We start from the raw sequence: 26,809 nt of genomic DNA on the forward strand, positions 1-26,809 counted from the left end.
AGAAACATACTCATGATTCCTTTTATATGATATAGATCATGTCAATAAGGCAGTATACATAGATACAATAGAGAGAGGTTTTATTGTATTGTACATGGGCAATACACACTTGGTGCATTCACCTTCCTGAGGTCACAATTATACCCTACACAGGATCACTGATGCAAAATGGAGGTTATATGCCATATATTCTATTCCTTTTTTAGTAATGATTCAAAAAAAAGGTTATAAAGTGCTTTCGTATACAAGAAAGTATGATTCATGAATCTGTGAGGCAATCAAATTGTTGCCTTTCAACTTACCAGTGTAAGAGAGAAATATTTATGAATTTAGGAAAGACATATAGCCCACTTAGCATCCAGTTGCTTCAAATTAGGTTGAATGAATATGTTCCTGAGGTCATGATTAATTTCACATAAAAAACTTGTACCAAGATGTTCCTGAGGTTGTCATTACCATAAATCATGAAATCACAAAGATAACTGTCACAATGAAGAAGCCTGTATTGTATTCCAGGCTTTGGTTCTGTAATGTTAAAGGCAAGTGTACAAAAACATTATTCTATCTTTGCAAAGATAAACTCTACTCTGCTTATGTTATTACTTTAAAGGTAACTAAAAGTCCCTTGTATTGTTTGAAGCAATAACACATTGTAAAGAATTTATTCCTGCCTCTCACATCAGGAAAACACAACAATGACACTCAACTAAGTTAAAAATTAATCATCTCACTGAAGAGAGTATGGTTTGTAACACTCTGTGCATTGTTTTGTATGACATTTAATGATAAAACCAAATATCCTTTAACCTTTCTCTTTTGCTTAAAAGTTTTCTCCCAGATCTGTTTTATTCAAAGCAGTTACCTTGTAGGGCCCTAGGCTTATCTTGCATACTCATACCCAAAAAGATATAGAAAAAATGGTCTGTAAATACATTGAACAAGTCAGGATGCTTACTAGCATTCACTTCACACCCTTGTCTCAAGTGGTAACCCTAGTCATTTTGGGATTCAGATTAGCCATATCCATGACATAAGTAATGCAGGTGAGTAATCTTCTGCCAGTCGATTTTTTATATCATGACATTAGATAACTGAATCTTTCAGATGAAAGTTTTCCTTTGAAAGCCTGCAAAGTTGTGAAAATCTGCCCTGTTTAGTGGCAATAATTTCCATGCTTTACTTACAGTGCATTCTAAATGATTGCAAGATCTCTAGTAAACCCTTATTTGATTATGAAAAAGTTAAATAGCAATGGTATTTTGGGGTTAATGTTAGATCTTTTTCTTTAACTTGGTACATATACTTCGCAACCAATTATCTTACCAGGATCACAAGCAGCAGAAATTTCTTTGACATCTTGTGATTTTAATGGCCACAGCAAAGTTAAGTGATATCACAGTTTCAAAATCACAATTGACAATTTCATTCAGCTCACTACTGTTTCTGACTTAAGTCAGACTCACTTGTTAAAATTCACTTCTACTTCTCAGAGTTAATCATTTCAAAAAATGTACAATCACTTTTCAAGCTTTTTGGGTGCAAAAATTGACTACTTGGACTAGGTTCTATGCACTGCTAACTTCTGGAAACAGCACAAATCATTTCTGTGTTCTCCAGAAATCTGGCTCACTTATATGTCAATTCTGTATTTCCTTCAAACAAATATGGATCACTTTTCTCAGAACTAATGTCATTCCTCTCTCAATATGATATAATTTCTAAGTTCTGCTCCAATCCCCTTGCATAACTATTAAGTCCAATCAATGAACAAGAAATCTACTTGACTGCAAAGCACTGTTTGGAATGAAGTCTTTCAATTCAACAGCATCAATAAATTCCTTGTATAGGGTAGCAAATTCTCCTTCACTTTCTCTTCTCTTCCAAGCCTCATTTACCCACTGCCTTTTTTCACCTGATGCTTCCCTTCTTCCTCTTCATCCAAAATATGGCATTCATTGCCAATTCCACGCCTGTAAACTTTGCCATCTCGAAAATCACTGACTTCAAACTCTACAGACATGAGTGCATAGGCATTGCTGATGCGTCATGGATTTCACCGACACTGAGCTGACATGGCACTGACACATCAATGATAAATGTGAATTGACCTTAAAAATTTTGCTATACTTTTTTTTTCAGTCAAGGATGAGCTTCAAGATTTAAAGTCTCCAAAACTACTTGAACTTTTAATAGACATTTCACTTTTGATGATTCAACCATGAAGAAATAATCCTTAGCTGAAGTGTAATGTTCTCTTTACTTTCTGGAATCTTCACAACAACTGAAAGAAGTCAGGCAAACACATAATGTTATGCTGAGCCAATCAAGCATACCTCTGAATTGCTAGGTGGATGCCTCACTATGACAGTCCAAACTCTTTTCTCCTAAACTTAACAAACCAAATCAATCATTGTCACCTTCAAGTATAAATCAGCTCTCAGAAGACTAGAAAGATCTGGAATCGTCCTATACCTAGTGTGAACCCTTCTGGACTAGGAACAGAATGTTGAAGTGCATAGGGTCTCTTGCAGTTTTAGTTAAGCCTTTTGTATTCATCTCCCATACATACTCCAAAAACACTGAGGACATGCTGGGACCATAGTGAGAAAGCATAGGAGTTTGTACCAGTCTCAATGACATCACAATAAACAACCTAAAAGGGACACTTTTCAATGTCTCAGGCTTTTTAAAAGGCCTCAGATCTGTCAACTAAACTGCAGGTTAGAGAAGAGTTCAAAAGGTTTTGGCATGGAATGTCCCATGGTTCATGAACATCAGAAAATAAATTGGCCTGTACAACAGGACTGACATCTACCTTGTGTGTGCTATTTCAAAAGGGAATCCTCCAAAATAGGGATATTATACTTTCATTTGTTTGGTGGTAAACATCTTGTAAAACAGTCTGCTGAATGATGTCCATTACATTTAAGTTTTGGGAATCTGTCAGCAGGATTATAAAACTGAGAGAGTGTTTTTCAGAAAGTCTTATGGAACACATACAAGTTGCTTCTACGTAAGCTACAGCTTTATCCAACACCTTTTGCAAAGATAATGTCTTGAAAAGAGCTGAGAGGCTAAAGGTTCATAGCCACTGATCTACAGTCTCAAAATTTTCATAGTTCTCTGACAAATGCAGAAAAGCTATTGCAAAGATTAGATGTGTTCCAAACAGGAGCTGTTTCTGAGGATTACAAAGTTCTTTCACCTTAGTTGCCACTTCTTTAAACACATAATCCTGTCCTTTCTTGACTGAGAACAGATTAATCTTCACAAAAGGATTATCATAAATTACAAAAAGCTTTAGATTTTGTGAGGATAACTCCTGTAAAATTTTTCTGAAATGCAGTAAAGAGTAAGCATCCCCTTCCTTGGCCACAGTAGAATTTTCTAAAAGTCTATTATGGCCAGCTTAACAGGGTTCTGAAATGATGCAAAGAAGCTTCTGTACTTGGGGGACTTGGTAATTTGAAACTTTCCGACAGTCACTGTAATGGAGCTACTGAATCATCTAACAGTAAGGGGGTTACCTTCTCATGGAAAGTGTTTTGAAAGTATAATGAAATATAAAAAGTCCTATCTTTGCCATTTTCCCGGAAATCTCTTATGAAGTTTCCTTCAAGGACAATTAAAAGCTGTCTTACTATATCCTATGCTCTCTTGAAAGCTTATTGCTTTGGTTCCTATTGATCCAAAAGTGAGGTTTTAGATGAAAATATCCCCTTGAACCAAGAACTTTGTTTTAGAAAAAAAAAAGTTGGAAATAGCTCATTCTCTTGGAGCATGGGACACTTTAATATTTTCAAACAGTAGTTTGCAAAGTGGTTGTATGCATTGCTAATCACCAGTCCCAACTGATGATGAGGTACAGGGGAAGGAGGTAAAACTAGTCCAATTTTCTAATTCAGAATACACCTATGACAGCAGAAAATAATATCAAGTGAACCTTGATGACCATCAGAAAAACTGAAAATTCATCAGACAAGAACTCCAAAGAATATTATATTGTGACCTAAAAAAGGTTATTGTAAGGAGCCCTTAAGATGATACATCTTTTCTCTTAGAAGACCTCATCATTACCTTTTATCCATACTACAGTAAGCCCTGAAGGGATTTTTCTGCATATCTCCCCACTCTGGACACTCTAAGGAACTTCAATCTCCTTAATGGACTTAAAGCTTTGACCTGACTGAAGAGAGGAGCTCTCATGTGGAACGTAGAATCTTGGAATCCTAGTTTCTCCATCTATCCATTATACACCATCTATCTATTATACATCCTCATGAAAAAGGTTCTTGCTTTTACCCTTCAAAATATGTGTTTGTACGGCACTAAACATCCAACCTATTCATGAAATGATCATAATATGGAAGGTATTTCCTTAGGAGGAAGAACTTCAAAATCACATCAATTCAACCTCAAGACATATCATAAGTACTGGCATTAAACAGGCATTGAGAAGTGGTCCTCAGCACATGTCAGTAACAATGACCAAGAGCATCTACATGGACAGTATTCCCACAAGAAGAGATTCTTCTCATTTCTAAATGGCAGATGGTGGGTTTGGGTTAGAATCAATTCCTCCCTTGTCCACAAGGTATGATTATGTTTGGTTCAGGAAAAATTCAAGCCAAAAAGATGGGAGTCTCTTACACAGAAGTCATGATTGCAGAGAAAGGTTCCCATAAGCACACCAATTCCAAAAATGCAGCATCATATGCCTTGCTTCAAGAAAAATGACCACTCAAGCCTGACCAACAGATTTCTCATTATTTGAACATAGGAATCACCTACTTAACCATGTGCTAATTTTTTCCTAACTGAACCTTGGGAGGAGGCCAATCAAATGTGCAATGATGATACCAATGAAGGTATTAATGAAACATATCATCTCCCACTAAAACAAAGGTTCTGAAAGAACAGTGGTATACTGTACCATATTTTAAGAACCATTAGGAAGATGCAAGATGTCATCAACACTCCAAGTCATTCCAGTAGGATGCTGCTTCCAAAGAAGGACCTGATTATGGACAAGTCTCCTAATTGGACTATGAAGAGTTCCCAGCCAACTGATAATATAACTTGAAGTAATGTTACATCTTGAACTGAGATTCTGGAAGGACATGATGCTTCACTGAAGAGCTCAGGCATGAAACCGGTTTTATGTCACTTCAATGGACCTAACAGAAAAACAGTCTATCTTCCTCTGAAATGAAAAGCTAGGAGTTTGTTCACAAAAGTCTAGCTACAATGAAATCCAGAGGTGAAATGAGCTCAAATGTGACCATATGACCATCAGGAAGGCAAGGGATCAAGGCACTCCTACAAAAGGAGCCTGGCTCTGGTGAGGGGCAGGTGGGGGAGGGGATAACAAGCCCAACCCCCTAGGCCTAGTGCTTAGGTCCCTCACCACTGACAGACCACCCTAGAGCATAAAGCCCACACCTCCTGAGTTGTAGGGAGGATTAATTGAAACAAAAACAACAAATGTTACTCCTAGTTGGAAAGACACAATCCTGTCACAGGAGCAGTCATACTCACCAAGCAGTGGAAGAGGATGTATTTTATGGAAATATATCCTGAGGTACACTTAACTGTTACCATGCAAAATGTATTTTCTTAAGTGTCCTCTCAGTGCCAGTGAAGTGGAGTTTATGGATAGAGAAAGAATCAAATATAATTTTCTTCATAAAATAAAAAGGCCTATCTATTACAAGGGAAAACTTTCCATTAATCATTCTACTTTGAACTGGAGTAAAATGTACCCAGATGCCACCTCTAACCTCAGATTAGGTGGTGACATATTATAAGATTACTCATGCAAAGCACACACACACGTAACTACATCATGTGTATACATACATCATTTTTCTTTAGTTTCTAAGATGATAAAACTTTACAATCTGAGCCTGTGAGGACCTAAGAAGGTAACTGTTATGAATATGCAAACTCACATGAAATATAATCTCACAAGCATACATATTTTTAATACATAAATATCAATATATAATACAGTCATTCAGTCTATCATGTTATAAAAAGTTTATGCAATTGTCCCTGCATAGTAATACACATTAACCCCTCAGAAAACCAGACTGACAAACTTGGATTTTGATGCTTTGGAAAATGTGAAAAATTCAATAACGTTAAAAAGAATCATGTATTGTACATCTTAAAATAAAATTGATACAGAGAAAGGAACAAATGTAAGTTTTAAAGTGTGAAAATTGCTCTCTCAGGGGTGGTGTCTTGTGAACCATGAGAGATATCTTGGATCTTTGGGAAGGTCAGAAACCTCTTACTCGTAACATTTTGACAAGGTAAAGTCTCTCACCCTTCATTAACCACCTATTAAGCATCAATTGTCCTCAGGCTCTTCATAAAGGCCAAACAGGAGGGTTACCTTCCTCAACCTATGGCCAATGATGAAGCAGAATGGGTTCTAGGAACAAGATTATTAATCTATGACATAATGTCCTTACTGAGAAAAGTTTATGCTTTCTAGATGTTCTCCCTGGAAATCTTATCACCACCAAGCACTGAGAGATTCTTATGGCCATAAGGAAAAGTTCTTATGTCCAGAAATTATTTCCCTAACTCTTCTCTTAGCACCAATGTAAATCAAGAGAAGTTTCAGATAAACTACTGTTGCACAATAATCCCTGCAAAAAAATCTGTTCATAAGATGGAAGGACTTAAGATGACCCATACTAAGCTGCAGAAGGGAAACAGCTGTACCTAAACGCACAGGTTAGAGAAACTTATCATTGGCAGACCCCAAAAGGTTATAAGTGACCAGTTACTAAATGGCATTCTTAAAGTCTCTCTAGTTTTACTTTTGAACAAATAAGATTTTTTTTCTAAAAAAGACCACTTCTGTACCTTTCAAGAACCTGAATTTTCTTGAAAATACTTGAAGTTCTTAGTTAACTGATAATGTCTTGAGCAGAAAGACAAAGTTATAGGGAAGAGCATATTGGTGCTCCTCAAATCTCAAGTTATCAAAAAACTGCAAACTTCTATATGCTAATTCAAAGGCCTAGACATTCAACATTGGGTTGACATGGCCTATAGAATTTTAGATATCAGCTAGAGAATTTGGTAGGTGAAAAAGGTTTCTACAACCAAGGTTGTTTCACCCATTCTAGGCTACAGAAGTCACTACATCCCATAACCTGACTGGTTGGAAAAAGTTTCCATAGTACATTAACCGGGAGAAAGAGATGGGTTTTCCATACACAGTTCAGTCCATGATCAGGGCATCTGTGGAACTGCCTCTCGTTGAACAATATAGCACTGCCTTGATGGCAAAAAGACCCACCAAATGAGTAAATATCAGAGAAGGGACACTTGGAATTCAACTCTCCTAACAGAAAGTTTATAAAGGAGTGTTATCCTGCAAACATGAAAGCAGGACAGTCTTAAGACCCCCAACCTTAAGTGTTTCTGGTAGGAAGCATGGACCTTCCACATACTTTACTAAAGTCTCAGCTGTGATGGTGGAAGTTTGCTCATTTCAGTCTCATTCTTTGCCTATCAGAGACCACCACAGGAATGAGTTCCTCAACCCACTTGGTTCTGGTCATTTGCAGTGCAAACACTTTGTAGATCATGGGTGCCAACCCAAAAGCAATCACAGGTGAGACATGGTGACAACAAAACCCTGTCATAGACCCACCCTCACATTGAACCACTCATCCTCCTCTCTTGCTGCTCACATACATGCCTTATTCTCTTGACAAAAAAAAGAAAAAAAAAATAATAATAATAAGTTTCTTGCTTTCTTACCATGCCATATATTTGTATCAGAGCATCTCTGTCAACCTAATCATACAGTTTCTCCAGATACCTAAAAGACACATACAAATCCTTCTGTTTCTCTAAATATTTCTCACACAGGTTCACAGCAAAAACCTGATCCACACATGCTCTACCACTCCAGAAGCCACAAAGTTCCTCCCCAAACTGATGCTCTGTGCATGGCAAAACTCTCCCATATAACTCATCTGGTACACTCAACAAACTTATACTCCTGTAATTTGAACATGCATTTTTAACCTCTTGCTTTTATACAATGTCACTATACAGGCATTGTTACAACTCTAAGGCACCTCACTATAAGCATGAATACACTAAAAATCCTTCCTAGCCAATAAACAGCACAGGCATCATTCTTTAGAAATTCAGTGAAAGTATAAGGGGGAGCCCCATAAGATAGTTAAGAACAACTGTTCTATAAGAACTTGCTTATCAAAGAATCAAGCCAAGGGAGCCTCTTGTTTATTGAACCATCAGTCAAGGTCAATGGAACAGGAGGCTTGACTGACTGACATCTGAGTCCAGGTGGCAAACCATGGGGTTTGAATCATGGCATCACTTTAGGATAACAGCATTCTATTCCTCATCCCTGTATGTCCCCCCCTCATAGATGTCAAAACACTGAAAGCCTCTAATGGAAAGAAAAACACCTAAGAACCAAAAACAAATACAAAGGAAATCAGGAATAAACTCACAAATCTAAACATAAACTGGACAGATAGTGCAGATTACAAGCGATATTCTTAATGAATGGGACACACCAGGTTCATAAAATATGTATGTATTAACCAGCCATACAGCAAAACCAAAACTACATGGCTATGTAAGCATATCAAGTAAACGAGTGTGGTTCAGTAGGGTTCATGAGTGCCACAACCAGTACAAGTTAATTAAAAGTCAAATGCATAATCCACCACATCCTAGCTGGATAAGACAAGGATACTTACCTGTGGTAGGGTAGGAGAGGCTGGAAAAACACCAGCCTGTTTGGATAGGTCTGACTTGTGTTATGATCCAAGGCAATCCAACAAAGGTCAGAAGGTCAGTGCTGATGGCAAGGGGACAATAAGATTGCTGACTGGTTGGAGGATATACCTGGACCAAGCTGAGGCTCTTAATGCTGAATAGGAGGTTAATGCAGGGAGAAAGGCTTTACCTAACCAAAAATGTAGGAGGTTAAGAGGTTCCTGACCTTCAGAGATGCAAGATATTTCTCATGGTTTGTGGGCAGAAAAGACCCTGGAAAGATATACAAGTTGTGCTAGCTCTCAATTCCCCTCCTAATGGTGAGCCAAAATCTGATGCCACTTGTTAATTCCTTAAGCTTTTTACTTGAAATTTCCTTACGGTAGTAAATTGCCAGCAATTGTGAAAAAATTTTGACTTTTAGCAATGAAAACAAAAATCTTTTTCACTGAACTGCCATCTCTGTATTTCATAATCTAAGGCTTTCTGGATAGTTCTTTATCACCAGAGTTACAGTCAATATTCATATATGAGAACAATTTAGAAACATAAATATGAAGTGTTGTTAGACTGACATTTTTTCAATTACATTTATTATCAGAATCACCGATGCAACCACAGACCTTTAAAGAAACATTACATTAACAATATTCAATGTTCAATTCCCACTGCATAATTCATGTTATGAAAACAATGCTAAAACAATCGCACTGCATCACAATGCTGGGAATAAGTTCAGTTAAGAGAATTTGATTAAACAGGAGTAATAATGTTACCAAGACCTAAGCTATGGAGGGATATTGTAAAAATTATAATATTATCCAGCTGTTTTATCATATATATCACACAATGTCACCAGCAATGTTTGTTTCAAGTTCATAATACAAAAATAATGGAAGTCATTAACTATACTGGTGAGTATGCACTGACTTTGTGGTTACAGTACACTTTATCCCCCATTAACCAAAAATTCTGTTAATCTAATGCACCTGATCTGCAAAACTTAGATGACTCTGGTCTGCATCATAGCATAACCTGAAAAACCACTAAATTGTTCATAACACCAGTATCACTCAAAACACACCTCTAAAATGTGGTGAGCCTTTTGATTTTTCAAGAAGGTTCAAGGAAACATGTGACTCTGCTACTACTTGTGAAAGCATTCATTAAGTGTGTATGATCAATGACAAACAGACTGGTCTGCAGGCATGCTATAACTGGTTGCATATCACTCCAGCACACATTTCCACCAACAGTGACACAACTGCCCCACTCCTACTCAGAGAGGGAAAAAAAAAAAGTGAAAACTATGCTTGGGATTCTGGAAAATCAACAGTTGAATGTGTTGCCAAAGCACCTAAGAAAATACATACAATATACAAAAGTTAGGAAAAATTTTCTCAAGCACCCTGCAAATACCACGCCTGGCTGAGACCCTTCAGGATATCAAGAAAAATTATGACATCTAAGATGCCAAACTCACTCTGAAAGCTGCCTGAGACCAGCTGAATAATGGGCTCTGAAGGAACAAGTGGAACAGACTCCTAAGTGGCAAAATAAGGTAAAGCAAAACTAAGGGAAACCTGGGTTTGACATCAAGGACTGCTACAACTTCCTCAGAGATACAAAAAGAAGAATGCTAAACAGAGATGTTGTGGGATGGTTTGAAATGGATACCAGTGACCCTAGATATATATGTCCAACAGAGGAGTACATTTCAATTGTTAATGACTTGTGGTTTAAAAAATCAACAAATGAAAAGAAGGAAGATCTTGAAGAGGCCCCATGGAAGAAATTAGAGGTAAAGAGTCAACTAAAATATCTAAAGCTACCTAGTGGTCATTTATGAGGATGACTTCCAACATTCCATCTTAACCTTAAAAGATTAAAACTATTGTTGTGATGGACCAAAAATGGTACAGTATTGTGCCAAGAAGAAAAAGAAAGAACTACTTCAAGAAGGTTCAAAGCCCTGGTGTTAAGCAAGTGAATTGGCATTCACTTGGACACTGGTGTTTTTTCCCATTTTCTTTCTCCATAAGCACTGTAGCAGCAAGGTCCAGCAGAGATTCATTGCCTATGCTTGCTCCTCAACAAGATATTTCCTTGTTACCCAGTACACCATCACCAGTAGGGTAGGGAAAGCACACAACAATTTCAAATCCACTTCAAATCACTTCTTTCATATATACCTGATCACCCCCACCAGTGAAGATCTGTATCACTTATATCTTACTGTATGTAAGGTGATATTGAGGGAGAAGGTATCAACTAACTTTCCTTAGCACCAAGCAGAACAGCTGAGAGGCAGCACCATGCCATTTTGTACAATATGCAGTCTCCCTTTGTGTTCTGTATGCTGCAAATCAATATGAAGACAGAGTACCCAGTTACTGATGAGGACAGTAGGTAGTAGTTGGTAGGAAGCCAAACACCAGGGAGATATATAACCAGTACTACCCACCTGGGTATCAGGAGGGTTAGTGACATCTGCTTAGTGAGCCAGTACTTTAGTGGTTGTCAAGTTGCACTCTTCTGACCCAGGTAGCTGTCTTCTTTCTGCCTCACTAACATGTGGACTACTGGCAATCTGTCCACAAACATACAATCTCTCCTTATCATGTGTAACACTTAACAACACTTAACTCATGCAGTTCATTCTTCGTAACTAGATTTTCCTGTGGTCAGCACTATGCACTAGCCCTTCCTTTTGGTAAAATGGTGGGAGCAGTAGACAGAAGTTGTAGATAGGAAGATTTAGGCAGGAGCATTAGGTAGTAATATTAACTAGAAGTAGTAGGTAGGAGCACTAGATAGAAGTACAGGTTGTACCTCTTTAATATGGCAACCTTGGGACCTGGCCACTGCCAGACCACAGAAAATGCCAGAGAACAGAAACTGACCCCTAAGTCATACACAGTTGATGATCTGATCTCATAGTACTCAAAGTCAATACAGAAGTTCCTTCAACTGATTTTTTGGTAACTCCACCTTTTCAAGCATAGATAATGGTTTATGCTTATGCTTATTAGCACTAGCACCATCTTCTGTACCTCTTGGTCTCTTGGATGACATCCTGAAAGGCTAATATACTGAACTGTTAATTAACTTGGCTGCAGTGTTAACAGATCTTGGTGCCTTAGCACTGCTAACAGCGTGGCCTGGTGGAAGATCCACAAACTAATAACTAATGGTGGCAGATTCAAAATGTGCTGGACCACCAGAGTGCTGGATCAGAGAGGTACAACCTGTAGTCATTAGAAATATTAGGTACGAGCCTCTGCAAACACTGCGCTAGACTTGCCCTCTGCCACTGGCCTGTTAGGGTGAGGCACTAAAGGCGAAGAAGTGGCACTGGAGTTCTTTAGTTATGGAGACTGTTGCCATGGCCACCCCTTAGAGGGAGTTCCAATTGGAACATGCATCAGAAACATATATAGATAGATAGCAGAATTGTTTTAATTTTCTATTACTGCAGTATGGTCAAACAGTAAGCTTCAGTACCATATACAAAACCCCAAAAGTATGATGTTGGGAGAAAAACACAATGACTACACAAAAAGTCACAATATCATCATATAACTATGTCACTACACCATAATGCCAACACTGTACCACATACTGCACATGGTGGACCTGTGTTTGCATAAAAATCTTATGCTTGGATAAATGTCTGAGATGTAGTCTGGGCCCTGGGTTGTCACATACATTCATAAGGAGGACCCCAAAAAAAATGTCCATCTCAGACCATGTGTCCTGCTATGGGATTTAAACAAATAAACAAAATTATGTTCATCAGAGCAACTTGCAAACCAGTTATTTCAATTAAGGGGGATTCACATATTCCATGGCTTTGCATCTTGCTAAATGCCCATACTGATGAATAAGCATGATACATGAATAAAGGCAAATTCTTTAAAAATATCACTTTACATTCAATTTCACAGCTACATACATATTTACAGAATCACCTCAAACAGGAAGCATGTGAATCAAATCACCAATATACCTGATTTCCACACACTATCTTTAACTGTTATGTGAAAAATGAAAATGTTGGATAAATCAAGAATATACAAACAATCAAAAATTGAGCAGATGATGTAGTGTTGTTTAAAGTTAAGGCAAAATTATAAATTGAAGCATTACTTTTACCTGTAGAAATATTTTTTTTCTTTTACATGTATGACGGTCCATTACAAATGTTGAGTGTGTTGAAAATCATTCTAAAATTGCTGCATACTTGTCTGACTCCCATAATTTGATAAATGACGTTAACATATATATATTTTTTTCATTATGCTTGATCACTATTTCCCACATCTGCCAGGTGGTGTCAGGAAACAGACAAAGAAAGAATGGCCCATCCACTCACATGCACATATATATACATAAACGCCCATACATGCACATATACATACATATACATATCAACATATATACACAGACATATACATATATACACATGTACATATTCATACTTGCTTGCCTTCATCCATTCCTGGTGCCACCCTGTCCTACAAGAAACAGCATAGCTACCCCCTGCTTCAGCGAGGTAGTGCCAGGAAAACAAAAAAGGCCACATTCATTCACACTCAGTCTCTAGCTGTCACGTATAATGCACCGAAACCACAGCTCACTATCCATATCCAGGCCCCACACACCTCTCCACAGTTTACCCCAGACCTTTCACATGCCCTGGTTCAGTGCATTGACAGTACGTCGACCCCGGTATACCACATTGTCCCAATTCACTCTATTCCTTGCATACCTCTCACCCTCTTGTACGTTCAGGCCCCGATCACTCAAAATCTTTTTCTTCATATGTTCCTGGAACTATCTTGCCAATGCAGGAAATGGAACTCAAATATGAAAAAAATACAAAAAAGAATCCTCTCCTTGATTAAATTGTGTTTCAAAAGAAATTTAAAGTCAAGGATTTTGTCAATTGGTATTTCATTTTGATGTATCATGCATGGGCAATCTGACACCATGTTAAACAACTATGGATACATGTTCAAGATACCTGTTAATAATGATAAAAACTTTCTTGCATAACTTATTGTCAAACGAAGTACATCATACTGCCAGTATTTACGAAAGATTAAGTTTCAGTTGGGAATCATACCTATATTCTACGTCAGTTCTTAACAGAACTGCACATCTGGCTTTTTATTTAATATTATCACCTACCTGAAAATGATTCACACAGACAAGTTCAGATTAGGGACAAGAGTGTGCAATGCCCTTTTAGAGCTTGAGGACTGATGAGAGTGTGCAATGCCTTTTTAGAGCATGAAGACTGATGAGAGTGTGCAATGCCCTTTTACAGCAAGAAGACTGATGAGAGTGTGTGATGCCCTTTTAGTTACATGATTGATGACAGTATACTGGGATGCATATCAATGAAACTGAAAAAGAATTTTGAAGCAGAAATCCCTTACACCAGACGGTGCCTTATCTATAATAAATCTCTGACTCCTTCCAACTGTAGCATGAAAATAGTACCTAGGAAAGAAAAGTTTTACTTTCTTCCATCACTAACCAAAAAATCTATATACAGATCAAAAAAGCTTGTTTAACTTGAGGTTTGTATTGTGCAACCCTTTGGGGGTTATACAGTCTGATTTTCTGGGGGATTACTACACGTGAATATAAATGCCCATACAAGTTTTTTCATCCAATCTCTTCTCCAACATTATCACTTGCACACCATCAACAAAGAAACAATACCTGAACTTATAAAAAAATGAGAGAGAAAAACTCCATATACAGGGGGTCAATTAATAAACTATGGGTGAATCAAGCAATATATTTCAATATTACTTGCAACTGACTAAAAATTTTATCCCACATCATCCTATAGAATACTCAATCATGTACATGTTAATAGATTAGTTAGGCTGGAATATTCCTTACAAAAGTTTGATATTTTGATAATGTATCAAAAATTGGAATTATATGTGGGACTAATTATTTTCATTTTGTAAGAGTATTTTGGTGATCATCTGTTCTTATCGTTTCACATTCCTTTAACTTTGTCAAATGAGGTATTGGATATGTTCTACCTCCCATTATTTTAGCCATGCGTTCAATTATGTCTCTTCTTTCAGCATCAAGTCCTTCCTGTAAATAATAATTCATAGAATGTCAATGAGAAAGCCTGTAAGTAACAGGATAACATGGGAAAGGAAATCTAATGAGTCATTAAATATACCTGCCTAGTTTGTATAGTTTCCTCTGAATGCAATGCTCAGAAAAAGCTGCTAACAATGGTGTAAAAACTTAAACAGTGAGATGACACATATACAGGTGTAGCTAAATGTTTTTCTTGTTTTTAACCTAAAGATCTGCGAATGCAGAAATCAAGGCAAGTGCCTGAAACTTACTTTAGCCCAAAGATAGGGTCTTTATTGAATTATCATTAGCTTTATTCTGTTGTAACTGAAATCCCAACATATCCCCATGTAAACATGACATACAAGTCCTCCTGTTTCTTTAAGTAATTTTCACATACATTCATCAAAGCAAGCACCTGATCCACATACCCTAATATAGTCTCGAAGACACACTTCACTCCAATGTGAAAACTTCTGCATGCCAGCACCCTCTCAATCACCTCTCCCTCATACAATTTACCTGATAAATTCAGCAAACTTATACCTCTGTAATATGAACATTCACTTCTGTCCCCCTTACCTTTATAAAATGGAACCATACAGGCATTTTGCCAATCCTCAGGCACTTTACTATGAACAATACATATATTAAAAATCTTAACAAATCAACAACACATTAATATCCTGCCTTGATTAATTTAACTGCAATCCCATCTATTCCATCTGCCATGCAGCAGAGTGTCTTATGTAAGGTTTTTACCACCTCTTATTTTATCACTGAACTGTTTACCATGACTCTCACTCTGCATACCTCCCAATTAAACCACCCCAAATCTGCTACCATATCATCTAACACATTGCAACTATCTCTCAAAATACTCATTCCATCTCTTTACCTTTTCTTTACCTGTTCCCACTTCCCATTTTCCTCTCTTTCCTGATCACCTACCTATTCTCATTTTCCTCACAGTATTGATTTTCAACCCAAAATGTTTTCTTATTCTCCATGAATTCAGCCAATACTCTCTTAACCCATCTATAACTGATATATCAATGTACTTTCTAATTTAGAAAGGGCCTAAACAAATACCGATGAAATTATTCAACAAATCAGTGATATTATCATCATAACAAAAGGTTCATACCTTGGAGTGGTCTTACTGAAGAAGAATCAACCAACTTAACATCTTATTACTTACAACAACTAGGTCCACTGGTTTTTCTATTTTGTTATTTGTAAGATGAGTATCAGTACTTTGAGATACCATTCCAATTCTGCACGGAGTCTTTGCCGCACACTAAAATAAGAAAACAGAAGAACAAATCATCCTGAGAGGAATGGATTATAATATAAAAGACAAGTAGTACAATTAAAAAATGTCAATCCTGTTTACTATGCAAATGCTGTATTTCTCACAAATTTTCGAAAGTAAATACATCGTTCACACATCCTTTGCAACTTCTGAAGCCATAATACCCTTTGCACACCACCATTCTCTCAATCACTACTCTCCTATACAAATTATCAGATATACTATCTAACTATATTTCTGATGCCTGTTCTCTTTGGGAATTCCTTAAAGAGGGTGGCTATGATAAAAGAGCCTCCATAACTGGTGAACTCCAGTGCTGATTCTTAGCCTTTAGTGCTTCACCCTTAATAGGCCAATGGCAGAGGGCAACTCTAGTGTAGTGTTTTCAGAGGCTTCTACTAAATGTTCCTACCAACTACTTATACCTAATATGTCTACCTAATGTTCCAACCTACAACTTCTACCTAATGCTCCTACCTAATACTTCTATATAATGTTTCTCCCTAATGCTTCTAACATTTCTACCTACTACTTACATTTACTGCTTCTAACATTTTGCCAAAAGGCAGGGCTAGCACATAGCGCTCATCACAGGAAAATCCAGAGTTGCGAAAAAAGAGTTGTGTGAGTTAAGTGTTGTCAAGTGTTATGTGTGACACAGAGAGATTGTATGTTTGTGGATGGAATGCCAGCAGTCCATCATGGATGAGGCAGAGAGGAAAGACAGCTACCTGGATAAAAGGAGTGCAATTTGACAACCAATGAAGTGCTGGCTCATTACGCAGCCAATGCTAACCCTCCCAATACCCAGGAAGGAAGTCCTGGTAATATACCTCCCTGGTTGGTGGCTGCCTACCAACTATTACCTACCTAATATTTTCTACAATGTTAACTTTATAAACATAATTCATAAGGGAAGGGGTAAAACCACTAATTTCAAATACTGCAGCCACAGTCTGCATGCAACAAGTTTTATAGCGTGATACATGATGACCACAAACATACCTCACGGTTGTTTTCTGCTACTGGAAGTTGTTTCCGCTTCCCACTTGATGCTGAATATGTTTCTCTTTTCCTGTCTTTGAATGCATCTCTCAGAAGATTCTGACAGCAATGGATGGAGTATTCAATCTTCATGGCTTGACTGGATACAACAATAAAAATTTAAACATAAAATCAAAAATATCATATGGACCTACAATTACATATCATTACTCTAAAGGAAATGAACATCTTTAGAGCAAATTATGCTCTCAATAAATAAAAGGTACAAGTTGAAAAGAATGGAAATGTTTTCACTTTCCAAACTCTGAAGCAGTAAAAAAGTTATCGGTCAAGTGGTTCGTGGGTCTTATAAGCATATGTAAAAGCCTATGCTTCAGGTTCAACGACTGATGTATATAAAGTAGACAGACCTTCCATGGAATATTTCTATCACAAACAGTATAGTCACCTTCTCTCATATCTGATTACCATTTCCCGCATTACCAAGGTAACACCAGAAACAGATGAAGAAAGGCCACATTAGCTCACATCAACTCTCTGGCTGTCATGTGTAATGCAAAGAAAACCACAGCTCCCTATCCACAACAAGGCCCTACAGACCTTTCTGTGGTTTCCCCTGGACACATCACATGCCATGGTTCAGTCCAGCAGCAGCATGTCAACTCCTGTATACAACATCACATTATTCCAATTCACTGTATCCCATGCACATCTTTCATTCTCTTACATGTTCAGGTCACAATCACTCAAAATCTTTTTTATCCCATCATTCCATTCCCATTTTGGTTTCCTTGTTTTCCTTTTTCCTTTCACTTCTGACACACATATCCTTTGTTAGCTTCTCCTCACTCATTCTCTCCATATGTCCAAACAATTTCAGCACACCCTCTTCATCTCTGTCATCCAAACTCTTTTTATTACCACACCTCTTTCTTATTCTTTCATTACTTACTTAGTCAAACCGCCTCACACCACATATTGTCCACTAACATTTAATTTCCAACACATCCACGCTTCTATGCACATCCTCATCCACAGCCCATTTCTCACATCCATATAATATTACAGGGACTACTATATCTTCAATCATACCCACTTTTGCCCTTTCAGATAATGATCTTCAGTGCTCCCAAAACCTTCATCCTCTCACCCATATGACTCACTTCAGCTTCCATTATTCCATTCACTGCCATGTCTACTCCCAGCTATCTAAAAAAAACTCCACTTCCTTAAATTTTTCTTCAGTGAAACTCACACCCCAACTAACCTGTCCCTCAACCCTAATAAAGCTAATAACCTTGCTTTTATTCACATTTACTACCAACTTCCTCCTTTTACACAATCTTCCAAACTCAGCCAACAACTTCTGCAGTTTCTTATTCAAATCTGCCATCAGCATTGTATCATCAGCAAACATCTGACTTTCTTTCCAGGCCCTCTCATCCCTTACAGACTTGTATTTACCTCCCTTGCCACCCCATCCATGAACAAATTAAAGAGCCATACATAAATATGACATAAATATAAAAAGAGAGCATGAAAATACTCCACAAACTTACCTGTCTGCTATTTGCAACTGAAGGTTGAATTCTTTGCCATATCTGCTGTGAGTGTCACATGAATTCCAACAAGAAAAAACAATGGAAAATTCAGCATTTCCCTCTTTATCAAGGTGTTCCTGAGATAAGGTAATAACAGCAGTAGGTTTTCCTTTTTGATTAAGTTCAAATCTGTGGAATTTACTTATGACACAGAAACTTTGGTTGTATTCATGTTCCTTGCACCATGTACACTCATCATGCTTCTTACATCTCTTCACAGGTTCATCCTCATATATATGGCCTCGGTAAGACAAAGAAATATACACTTTCATTCCTGGCCTTCCTCTTAAAATTTTGAAATTCACTGGTTTATCCCTTTTTGTTGCAAGAATGTTGTTTTTTACCTGAAAAAGGGCCACTGATATCAATAAATATTTACACTTAAGCAGTCAATAACAAATCAATTTAGTTCCACCAAGCCTCTTCCATATCTCTCATGCAAAAATACTTTATAGACTGCATTTTCATTGTTACAAAAATTCTAGAGTACAGAATGCAACAACAAAAACAACAAAAAAACTTTTTTTGAGAAGCTTTGGTTCAGCTAAAACAGAACTACTTTACCTTCTGTTTCCACTCAAAAAAATCAATTTGAAATAAAATCTCCATTCCAAAACAACAGTTACTTTCAGGGTTTCATTCGAGTTCATCCTAGGACATGCCATGCATTTCCTGTTCATTTCTAGGAAAAAAGCATGATGCCATTATTGAGTCACTTGAAAAAAGCACCAACTGGTCTTAAAAGGAAAGGTCTTGCTGTATACAGAATGCCTATTAACTCTACCATGCAGTACCAATCCTTCTGGCCTACAGGAAGGGCAAAAAAAAGTGCATCATCACAGCAAACATGAAAATATGTGTCACCAATGTGATTACTATTTGTGTGAGATGGGGAGTGAGTTTTTACACTCGTGTTGCCCCATCACCTCAGACTTGTACATATGCGCATGTGCGTATATGCACACACACACACACCCTAGCCAAGTATTCATTATGTTGACCGGCCCGGAGGAGAGATAAACTGCTGGGTGGACTGTGGACCAGCTGCCACAACTAGAATCCTAACCTAAGCGGGTATGATCCCTAGCAGCCAAAGTATGCGAGGTGGTCAGTTACACTAACTGCTTAAGTAGCTGACAAGGTCATCATCCTTTACACTTTCTTTTCTTTATAATCAAATCTCCCACATTAGTGAGGTAGCATTGGAAACAACAACAACAACAAAATATGGTCTCATTTGTAAGCATCCACTCTCTAGATGTTACATATAATGTACTAAAACCAAAGCTTGCCATCCACAGCCAAGCATCTCATCCTTCACTATGGCTTAATTTGACTGCTTTATATGCCCTGAATCAGCTCATTGGTTGCACATGCTTCCTCCTCACCTCTCCAAGGTCCAACATTTCAATTCATTCTATCCCATGCATGCCTCTCACCATCCTGAATGTTTAAGCCACAATATTCTTAAGTATCCTTTGCTCTATCCTTCCATCTCCTACTTGGTCTGCATTAATTTAAGGGTAATACAAGAAGATGGATTAAAGAAATTTTAACTAAATAAGAGTTAAAAGTATTAGTAGTATTTAGAAGCATGACATGGAGGATGTTCAAACTGGAGCATAAAATACTCTTTATAATAATGCTATCAGACATCAACAGCAAAGTAAAGCATAATAAGGAGCTTTGCTACTGACACCACAGAAAACAAAATGACTGGATCAGAAGCTAATCAAAAGGAGATTAAACAGAACAAGACATGATCTACAAATGAGCAGAAGAGAAACTGATGGAATTTAACAAAGAAAAATTTAAGCAAATAAGTTACGGAACGAGTAAGAATATATTGGTAATGTAGTATAAAGGGTCAACAAAAAAAAGTGATAGAAAGTGAAACAAAAGTAAATATTTAGGGGTCATCATAACTGAGAAACAATAATTCATAAAATATATTGAGAAAATAGCACTATAAAGTCAAATAATGAATGTTATGATATTGAAAACACAATTTGAGATATTCAACTAGTGATAAAAATGTTCATTGTATACATAAGAAGCAAAACTGAATGAATATAGCTGTGTTATATAGTCACCACTGAAACATATGTTATCAAACAAGTTTGAGAAAATTCAAAAGCACTTCATTAGCAAAGTGAAGAGTACAAAACCAATGAACTAACATGAAATCTTTAGGAAATGGACCTCTACAGCCTTGAAAATGGAAGAGAAAGATATATGAAAATCTACATGTGGCAGCAAAATGAAGGCATTAACACACAAGTCTAAACAAACCTCTTAATAAGGAAGACACAGAGAGGTTATATCTGCAAGAATACCATGGAAGACATCAAAAATACACCAATAAAACATATGCGAATGCCCTGAAAGGAAGTTCAAACAGCACTACAGGGAGAAATATGAAACATGCATTGAAAAACTTTAGAAATATTTAATACAAAAAATGACGTATTTTCAGCCAGTCCTAGATGAACCCAGAATTATTAATTATGTAGCAGCAGAAAGTAGTCTTTACCCATCAGGCAAAATCTATGGTTAGCATTATTTGCTCACCTTACCACAACAAAATCACTTTGTAGGTGTATTTAGATATGTATCAAGGTACTCAATAATAACATGAATGAAACTTTCATGCAAGATTTACGAAAAAAATGCTTGTCCTAATTTTGCTGAGCACTCAACAAAAATAACCCACAGAATTTTACTAGAGAAAATATCCAAGGGATAAGACAGGAATGTGAATAAATATATCAAAAGAAAATTTGAAGTAGGAACAAACAGAACCATTGAAAGATGTTCTACTGGGGTGCCACAAGAAATGGTATTAGCCTCAATTCTCTCTGTACTAATATCAGACTTCAGCAAAGAGTTAAAAGAAAGCATAGTCAGGTGCTTTTCTGATGACATTAGTTTCATCAAAATAATAGGATCCAATGATCAAAAAGATAAACAAATGAGCCTTAAATATAATCTACAATTGGTCAGAAGTAAATCTGATGTAATACAGCCAAGATCAGTATGAGCAAATAGATCATGGAACAATTAGGAGTACATTGATGATATTGTATACAAACACGAAGTGATAAAAAGTGACATAAATGTCACAGATCTAAGTGTCATCATAACCAAGATACTAGAATTCAAAGAACAAATGGAAAAGACAACACTATCAAGTCAAGCAATGTAAGGTAAAATAATGAGAATTTTCACTACAAGAACAAAAAACTGCATAATGCTGTGTTTGATGGTCACTAATCAAATAAATGGAAATAACTGGTAAGTGAGAAACCAGAAGCATTTCATGGGCAAAACAGAAACATACATACTGGCCCAAGGGGCTAACAGAACTTGAACTTTATGAGATACAAAGAAGAAAAAGATACACACTAAACTACTCATGGCAGGAATGTGAGGAGAGAAATAAATATGAACTTAAATGTCTCTAAACAAATAAGATACAAATTCACTCATTCTGCAAAAATACAATGGAATAGTCAGATATATACAAGAACTCTGTAAGAAACATAATTAATATCTAAAGTACTTGTTTGCTTTTTCCTATGTCAGCAAGGTTGTCCCTGGAACAGATGAAGAATGGCCTCAGTTATTTATATCAACTTTCTACCTGTCATGTACAATGCACTGAAACAACAGCCCTTTATCCACAGCCAAGCTTCACAGACCATTTTGCAGTTTTCCCTGACTACTTCATATGCCCCAGTTAAGTCCACTGACAGCAAGCCACCCTCTGTATCCCACATTGCTCAAATCTCTCCATCCCATGCATGTTTCTAACCCTTTTGCATGTTCAGACCTTGATAATGCATTTTCACTCCATCCTCCAATCTCCCTTGCTTCTTCCGCTTCTGACATTTATTTAATGCACTGTCATGAGAACTAAGAAATGTGTGAAATAAACACAAAAACATTTAAAAGACAACCTGGTAAAATCAGTCCTACATGAACTCAGAATATATAATTAAGAAAGGTGCATTGCAGTAAAGACAGAGAATATTATCATTAAGCAAGGTGTGCTGTGAGCACTACAAGCTAGCTCTGCTCTTTGCCAAAATCTTATCATATATGCTTAACTCTGTTCTCTGCAATTCTACTACACAGATCCACTTAGTCTTTCTTTGGTCATCTTCTCCAAAAGGCTGAAACATTTCACTAAAACCTGGGCAGCCCTCAATTAGATTGTATTTATTATCATACCTCTCACCTACTCTTTGTTTTTCTTACACAATGAACCTCTCACACCATATGTTGTCCTCAGGTATTAAATTTTCAACACATCCAATTTCGTGTTCAAGACCAGACTCATACCCATACAACGCTATCAAAATACTACTATTCCTTGTCCTTACAAGATCTAAACTCAAGCTGAATGCATGTAGTATTCTTGAAATACAGTCAGCTTAAAAAAATTTCAAGTAATTCAAATGTTTACTGTATGTTTATAAATATCATCACGTATCACTTACCTTATAATCTGGATTTTTTGGTTTAGATCTTAGGATAATAATATCTGGAGCTATGATGGAGTTGCCTGGAGAACACTTTCCCAAAGAGAGAGGAGAACATTCAAAGGCTAGCTTCTGCACGGCTTCTTGTGATGTTGTTAACAGTCCATTCCCCTACAGACATGAGACATCATAAATATGAGAGATCACATGCAGGAGGGTGAAAGGAGGGCAAGGAATAGAGTGAATTGGAGCGATGTGGTATACAGGGGTTGACGTGCTGTCAGTGGATTGAATCAAGGCATGTGAAGCGTCTGGGGTAAACCATGGAAAGCTGTGTAGGTATGTATATTTGCGTGTGTGGACGTGTGTATGTACATGTGTATGGGGGGGGGGGCCATTTCTTTCGTCTGTTTCCTTGCGCTACCTCGCAAACGCGGGAGACAGCGACAAAGTATAAAAAAAAAAAAAAAAAAATATACTGCAAACTGACAATAAGTTCTTAATACTATTTCATATCAGTAGATATACATATTGTCCAAAGAAAATTGCAAGGCTGCAAAACTGGGAGAACAATTTCATCAAAGAACTTCTCATTTCAAGGGAGTCCACATCTTGTCACTGGAATCAGCACAGCTCTGAGCTACATGAGCCTCTGAAAGGAAATCCTGAGTGAAAGGGTTCCTAAGAAAAACTTCGACTCGTAGAAAGAGGTCCTGGAGTAATTCTAAGTAAAAAATGTCAAAATATTAAATGCAAATAAGAATATATATCATACTGAAATTATCATTATTTTATGGAAAGAACTGAGACATCTAACCATGAAGAAGTACATGGATAGACTAAATTAGCAGAGGATCACGAGAAATCCACCAGCCAGAGATGCTTAAGAACCTCAACCAATTGATGCTCATTTTTCCAATACATAACGTGTACATTCCCAAACCCAAACTGACTTTTTTCTTTTCCTGTGTGGCTAAAATACCTCACATGGCTTCAAAAATTCCAGGTTATGGAATAATCTAGGTTTCAAAATAATCAATCCAAACTAGCATTAATGTGCTTCCTGGTGACGATACATGTAATGGCTACTTACGGAGAGGCTGGGTAGTGCCCTGAACAGCTGATATGGGCTTTGTTTGCTTTCATTTACTGGCAGCAAGTGCAAAGTTCAATCAAATGAATCTGATATACGTCAAATGCTATTGATTATTTAAGTGTGTTAAACCTACTTTATCAACCTCGAGTTATCCGGAATCTTAAATACCATCACCACTAGCACCTTATTAATTATGACACACTGATAAATGATGTTTGTCATAATGCTCTACCACTCTAATCTTTCTTTAAAAACAACACATAGAAATTACATAATAAAATCCTTTATCATCTCATGCTAAAACCGATGTGAAGCTAAACTGGACTTATACACTTGAATTTTCGTCTGACATCACAATGATGTTCCATAACATCTGCCTCACTCTATTCTAAAGCTAAAAAGTGTCACAAGATCATTCATACATCTTTCCTGCTTTTCTACTAATGAGTACCAATACTGAACTGAAGTAAACTTGAATTAAACTATTACCTTTTCTCCTTTGGCCACAAAAATTTCTTCAGGTCTGATCAACCGACTTCACAAAAATCAAGGTGAATTCTACAATGCACACTCGTCAACACTGAACACACAAAGGTGCCATGCTACTGCATGATGTCCATCACCATTTACAATTTGTAGACACTCATTTACTACCACAAGTGTGGCCACTCCAAAACACTACTCACCACTGGATACAAATAAACACTCGAGTTGTTCACTGGACTCTCCTCACTAGAAGTAGGGGGTTGATATTCTTCTTGTTTAATGATAATTTTCTTGCCATTTATGAATACTGAGGACCCATCAGGTACGTCGGATTGGGTACTCATTAAATTCGGGAGCTCTGTTAATCTTATTTCTGTTGGGATAGCAAGCCATTGGGTCGGCGTCATTGTTGTTGTCAAGGTTTCTATATCTTAAAGCGGAAGAGTTAGTCCCACATCTTTATATATAATAATACTAACTGATAACTGTATAGGAAGACTATCAACTCATAGATGGCGTTTAAAGCTGTAGACAAAGTTATATAACATGTCTTTTTTGGTTTTATATAACGTCCTATAACGTCCAGGCTTTGAATCTCACCTCCAAATCTAGCATTTTAGAATTATGAATATGGTCATTTGAGTTATAAATTCTTAACAATTCCAGAAAAATATCGTCATTGTCTATATCTCTAGTTCTAATGGTAGGTAGAAGCGTGTTTTCTCATTGTTGTTGCTTACGAATAAGGTTCTGTTTGTAGCAAATAGATATCTTACACATTTTGGATGATTTTCAAGAGAGCAACCAAATTCCCTTCTTTCCTCTCCTTCTCATGCAAATAGCACTCCTAAGAATCCCCACAAAGAACGCCTTCCTAATTCTACTCTCAAAACCCGTCTCTCCAGTCAATGATGAAAAATTGCATTTGTAGCTTTATGACCAGCTACTTGAGCTTACATTAATTATAATAATTTTCAAGAAGAACGGGTCTGGCAACCTTCCATTCCCGCAGTTGCGATGGCCGGCCTGAACGTCTTAAAAATGGTAATTATTTTGAATATTTTCTGGAGTGTCTTAAATGTTTGTTGCAAGATCTTTCTTCGTCTATTTCCTGACGCTCCTTTCGCTAACGCAAGAAACGGCAATCAAGTATAACATTCCTGATACAGATAAACTTCTGCAGAACTCACGCAGCGCTCAGGAAGCCAGCCATATCCACCGGCCGAGGTCATAGGTCGAGGAGTTGCGGTCGTGTTGTGTGTGCGTCTATGTGGGCTGAGTGCAGGACAGTTTATGAGAATATGTTGAGTGTATATTGGGTATATGTTGAGTATATGCGTCTTGACCATGAAGGGTCTTGTAGTATGTTGAATCGGTGTTTGAAGTATAGAGATGGGTGTTGTCAAACCACAGTCGATAAAACGTAACTATGTGTACACACACACACACACACACAGATAAACACACACACACACACACACACACACACACACACACATACACACACACACACACACACACACACACACACACACACACACACACACACACACAAACACACACATACACATACTGAACCCCCTAGCTTAAGCCAGGGACCCACCAAACGATAAGCCTTAAGGAGATGAACAGCTGGGATTAGCTGTGAGCTATAGTTAAAGAAATAAAGAACAGAACTACTTGAAAAGCCAATCGGTTGTTTTGCATGATACAATATATCCAAGAGCAGTACGCTAGTGACTGTGTGTGTGTGTGTGTGTGTGTGTGTGTGTGTGTGTGTGTGCCCCTGAGGGACAGTTTACGTAAGACTGACGCAGCGGGCGGGAAGTTGCGCCCGGTGACGCCTTGCTAGACACACCCATCCACAGAAGACCAGATATGCACTTGAAGTGACTACAAATATATCATGTATCATTAATTCATT

General features: G+C 37.3%; 1 protein-coding gene across 1 annotated transcript; it reads right to left on the reverse strand.

The window, feature by feature from the left end:
• Window positions 1-68: 68 nt before the first annotated feature.
• Window positions 69-25,304, reverse strand: LOC139753250 (uncharacterized). The gene is made up of 6 exons (XM_071669502.1): window positions 25,086-25,304; window positions 23,322-23,474; window positions 18,778-19,163; window positions 17,219-17,357; window positions 16,100-16,198; window positions 69-14,907 (listed from the first exon to the last, which is right to left on the reverse strand). Exons 1-6 carry the CDS (start codon window positions 25,290-25,292, stop codon window positions 14,761-14,763), a joined length of 1,131 nt encoding a protein of 376 aa, XP_071525603.1. The 5' UTR covers window positions 25,293-25,304; the 3' UTR covers window positions 69-14,760.
• Between the last annotated feature and the right edge of the window lie 1,505 nt (window positions 25,305-26,809).

This window comes from Panulirus ornatus, chromosome 14 (assembly GCF_036320965.1).
Source record: "Panulirus ornatus isolate Po-2019 chromosome 14, ASM3632096v1, whole genome shotgun sequence".
Lineage (NCBI taxonomy): Eukaryota > Metazoa > Arthropoda > Malacostraca > Decapoda > Palinuridae > Panulirus > Panulirus ornatus.

Bases quoted from the DNA above. Each gene is read 5' to 3' on its own strand.
- LOC139753250 (XM_071669502.1), bottom strand. From the start codon at position 25,292: ATGACGCCGACCCAATGGCTTGCTATCCCAACAGAAATAAGATTAACA. The intron at 19,164-23,321 runs GTAAGTGATACG...GCCCTTTTTCAG, and splicing joins CAAAAAATCCAGATTATAAG to GTAAAAAACAACATTCTTGC. The intron at 16,199-17,218 runs GTATGTTTGTGG...TTCTTATTTTAG, and splicing joins TAGCAGAAAACAACCGTGAG to TGTGCGGCAAAGACTCCGTG.